This window comes from Lipotes vexillifer, unplaced genomic scaffold (genome assembly GCF_000442215.2).
Source record: "Lipotes vexillifer unplaced genomic scaffold, Lipotes_vexillifer_v1.1 scaffold539, whole genome shotgun sequence".
Lineage (NCBI taxonomy): Eukaryota > Metazoa > Chordata > Mammalia > Artiodactyla > Lipotidae > Lipotes > Lipotes vexillifer.
Window position 1 is genome coordinate 331,166 of NW_006789542.1, and position 4,757 is coordinate 335,922.

At 57.2% G+C, this 4,757-nt stretch overlaps 1 protein-coding gene across 1 annotated transcript in view; it reads right to left on the minus strand.

The window, feature by feature from the left end:
- The window catches only part of DLEC1 (DLEC1 cilia and flagella associated protein), a 93,592-nt gene that overhangs the window by 4,269 nt on the left and 84,566 nt on the right, over positions 1 to 4,757 (minus strand). Inside the window, 4 exon segments of the mRNA XM_007462718.1 lie at positions 23 to 133; positions 218 to 414; positions 2,776 to 2,846; positions 3,379 to 3,497. Coding sequence (XP_007462780.1) covers positions 23 to 133; positions 218 to 414; positions 2,776 to 2,846; positions 3,379 to 3,497 — 498 coding nt within the window.

Below are 4,757 nucleotides of genomic sequence, written 5' to 3' on the forward strand. Positions count from 1 at the left end.
TCCCAGCCCCGCCCCAACTCACCACCTGCTTGGGGCTGATGGAGAACAGCTGGTCAGAGGGCACCCCCTCGCGCCCCTGCAGGGTGACCGAGATGATTTCCTGGGAGGCGCTGGCACTGGAGCCGCCCTCAGCCTGTGGTCCAGGAGTCGCTGAGGCTCACGCAGGCTCGAGGCCCACTGGCCACAGCCCGGCAGCCCTCCCGCCACCCCTGCTCACAGACTGGGCAGCTTCACGGCTGGACTTGGACACGTCAGAGGGACTTGGGGACCAGAAGGAGGTGCTGCTCTCAGGGCACAGGAGGCCGTTCCCAGCTTGGTCCCACAGCGGGAAGGGTGGCCCATAGGACACCAGCAGCTCCAGCAGCCGGTCCTCCCTGGCCTCTGGAGTGTAGGTCTCCCAGTTCAGGCGGATGTCTGGGGCAGACGTGGCGGAGAGAGGTGAGGGATAAGGAAGGAGTAGACTCTTCCCTGGGCCTCCCTGACTCTCCGCAGCCCCCGGAGGCTGCCGGGTCTCCCACACTCAGGGTGGAGGGGGCCTGGCTCCCCAGTGTCACTTGCAGGCAATTCTTGTTTTAGGAGAGTCTACAGGCTTATGCCATCGGCTCCATCAGCCCTTGCCCTCTGGATCACAAGACCAGGTTTCATGTCCAGATGCAGAAATCTGGCTCCCTGTGTGCTCTCCCCACACCCTCCTTTCCTTCTGGCCTATTTGCTGACCCCTGGGCCCTTCACCCACGGTGTCCCCTGCCTCCTCCCCTCCATCCTTTAGCGCCCGCCTGCTTTCACTTCCTTCCCCAGCCAGGCGAGTCTCTGGGGGCTGCCACTGGCAACTGTCTGGCCAGGATTCTCATCTCTCTCTTTGCCCCCATCCTTGTACCCACTGGGCAAAAACCTAAGCCTGGGGGAATGGAACCAACCATCTAGGCCCCAGTGAGCAAATCCCCCGCATTCTAAACCCACTCCCATAAATATGTCCCCAACCTAAACTGTGCCCCCACTCTGCCCATCACTGTTTCCTGCTCAGCCGCCCCTGCCTACCTGCACCACGACACTGTCTTCCCTGGTCTCCTCTGGCACTCAGTGGGTGGTCCCACCTCACTTCCCAGAAAAAAAGTCCTGCCCGGAGCCCCCCCCCATCTGTCTGCATCTACCCCATCCCTACACCCCTCTTCTCAGGGGCCAGATGTGTCCCATCTCCCCTCTCTCCTGGCTGCTTCCCCACAGCACTTAAACAAGCTTCCCTCTGCCAGACCTTTCCAGTACCACCTCTCCTCTCCACAGCAAGCTTGGAGGACGAACAATCCATGAGCGCCTCCCCCCACTCCCAGCTCACCTTGGATTCATGGCTCGCCCCTGGGGAATGAATGCCTGGTGAAAACATGCCCATGCAAGGTCCCCGAACTTGTAGTCCCTAGGGTTACTACCTGGTATCTGCCTCTTTCACGCACGGAATCACTCTCACCAAGGCCACCAATGGCTTCCATATTCTCAAGTTCAGAGGACAATCTCACTTTCAGGTAAGGAGAAATGTGCATGTGATGATGAGCCCCAAGGAAGCAACGGTAACCAGGAAAGTAGAAGAGAAATCCCAAATTAAACAAAGGGAAAACGGAAGTCACAAAAAGCAAAACGAAGAAAGTAGAAAAATAACAGTGAAATGAATCATAAAATAAGAAATACATAGATTAGGTTTTCTAAAGCTCAGCTCTCGGCTGTTTACAAAGAAACACATCAAAGTCATAAAGGGTGAAAACAGAGGGATGGGCAAAGACACCAGGCAAATGCCAGTACACAACCAGGGGGAGCAATGTTGCTATTTGGCGAGGTGGGATTTAAGCACTGAAGGGGCCACGAGGAAGGTTACAGGGTGATAAGAGGCATCATTAGCTGTCAAGTGCATCTAACAATACAGAAGCTAAAAACATACAGCAAAACTACAAACGCCAGAACAACTTGATAAGGACATGATTAGAGTGGTCCAATACACCCCAAATGCACAGATCCAGTGGGCAAAAGTAAGCAAGGTCACAGAGTGGCCAGTCTCTTCCACCAACAGGATGTTCCCTTGAGTCCCCGAGGAGCTTAAAAACTACAGTGCCCAGGCCCTGCCCCTATAGACTGTGGTTCACTTGGTGTGGGGTGGCCCAGCCTCAAGGTGCTTTAAATAATCCCTGGGAGACGCTGGTTCTCAGCTGGCCCTGGCTCCTCCTGTGGCCCGTAGGCTCCCTCGGGCCCAGCTGGGTTGCTCTCCTCCTGGCCTCAGCCTGACGGCCCTTGACACAGACCCCCAGCGCTCTGGCCACCCCCATAGCTGCACTCAGTGCACTCTACGCTGGCAGCCCATGGTCACGTCCGTCCTGCCCATCAGGCACAGCCCCTGCTATCCTGTTGCCTCTGTATCCCCAGTTCCTTGCACAGCACCCGGCAAATAGCTCAGGGGCTGCTGGATGAAGGGAAGAGAAAAGGTGTCCCCTACAAGTGCCTGTCCCTATGCAAAGTGAACCCGACCAGGGGAGGGCATCTGTGGCCCATGGACACTGGGAGACCCCAGGCAAGGATAAGTCCTGTCTTCTTGGGTGGAAGTGGCTCTGACAACCCAAGTCTGGCTTGGCCAGTCCTGACCTTGGCCCTTGGGGGCCTCCCTCCATACCCCAGCCCACTCGGCTCCAGGTTGTAGGCCATCAGCTTCCCCCACCCCAATCTTCCCTCCCAGCCTGGCCCACCACACGGCAGAGCCTGCAGCAAGAGCCCCGATTTCTCTCGCGAGCATCTCACCACAGGGGCTGGAATTACTCAGGCGAAGGATCCGGGTGACTGTGTCTCCTCCAGAGACCCGGGTGCCGAACCTGGAGACAGGAGACGAGGGTCAGCGGGGCCACAGCCAGCGCACAGCCCGCAGGCCAGCTCTCCTGAGAGAGGAGGGCCGGGGCTCAGGCAGGCAGGAGGCCCCACAGCCGTCTGTCTTCAGCCCAGAGTAACCGAGCCCCAGGGCTGGAGGCCCTCCCCATGCGGTGCCCGGTGAATCATGACCCAGGACTGCTCACCAGTAAACCCCACCCACTCTGCAACCACACTGACCAACCACACAGACCCCAACGCAGTTGGAGTGAGGGGTCCCGAGTCCGGCCCTGACCTCGGACCACAGTGACTACTCGCTGCTTCTGTCCCCGCAAAGCCCTCGTAGATGTGCAGATCACGGCCGTGCCCTCTTAGGTCCCTCTCCTCTGGGGTAGCCCTGGCTTGGGGCTTTCGAGCTGGGTGGCACCAAGTGGCCCTGGGCCAGCGGGACAGCAACAAGTTGGCGTGGGCAGCCCGGGGTGGAGGCCAGAGGGTTTCAAGGGTTAGAGCAGGAGGCGGGCAGGGGCGAGGCAGGGATACCTGACAACAGGCTCCTTCTGGATCTGGTCAGTGGTGTAGTGGGTGGTCCTGTGGGAGCTGATGGGGCAGCCCACCACCGCCATGTGCACCGGGATGACCGCTGGAGGCAGGTCTCCCACCTGCAAACACAGCAGTCATACGTTGCTCTCGTCACCGGCTGCTACTGCAACCCCTGGCTCCCCATCCCCTCCGTTCGAGGCCCTCCCTCCTCCAGCCAGCCCAGGGTCCCCAAAGCTTGGTCGCAACTGGGCGGGGACTCACTCCCCGCTGTCTGACACTCACCCCAGACCCCCCCAAAGGCCTGGCCTCCCAGCCCCGGCTTCCCTGTCCTGCTCTCCCGCCCAGCCCTGCGTGCGACTGCACGGATCTCCCAGCTTGAGGGTCTTTGGCCTCTTACGGCCCCTTTGATTAAATTTCTTTATCTTTTTTTTTTTTTTTTTTTCTTGCGTTATGCGGGCCTCTCACTGTTGTGGCCTCTCCCATTTGCGGAGCACAGGCTCCGGACGCGCAGGCCCAGCGGCCATGGCTCACGGGCCCAGCCGCTCCGCGGCATGTGGGATCTTCCCGAAACGGGGCACGAACCCGCGTCTCCTGCAACGGCAGGCGGACTCTCAAGCACTGCGCCACCAGGGAAGCCCCTAAATTTCTTTATCTTTTAAATAGAAATAACTTTATTATTTTTCTCTGCTAATAAAAGGTGATAAATGTCTTTTTTAAATTTAAAATAGAATGTATTTCACCCAGGATCCTACCCCACCCCCCAGCATGACTCGCTGTTAACATTTCAGTGGACCACTGTCTAGACAGACTTGTGTGCATAAAACACAGATATAAATGAGGAGCATTCTGGGCATGCTTTGTTTTGGTAATCTCTTTTCTCTTTACAACATATGATAATTTTACTAATGAAGGTTTACAGCATCATTTAACGGGCTGTCCGGAATTCCACTGCGTGGACGTAGCCTAATGTTTTCATCCCATCTTCTCCTGATGGACATGGATGTTTACACCGTTTGCTTTTTTCTCCCCCCTCTATTACAAACAACGCTGAGAAGAAAAGGAAGCCTGGTGTGAATTTATTTATTCCCTGTGTCCACTTCTTTCCTTGAGGTAACCTTAACTGTGTGTCCCCAGCGCCCTGCAGAAGTGCCTCTGAAGGGCGGCACACATTTCCCAGCCGGCCTCGCCATGCACGTGAGTACCGTTCCCCTGCACCTTCACTGACAACTTTTTTTTTTTTTTTTTTTTTTTTTTTTCTTGCGTTATGCGGGCCTCTCCCTGTTGTGGCCTCCCCCATTTGCGGAGCACAGGCTCCGGACGCGCAGGCTCAGCGGCCATGGCTCACGGGCCCAGCCGCTCCGCGGCATGTGGGATCCTCC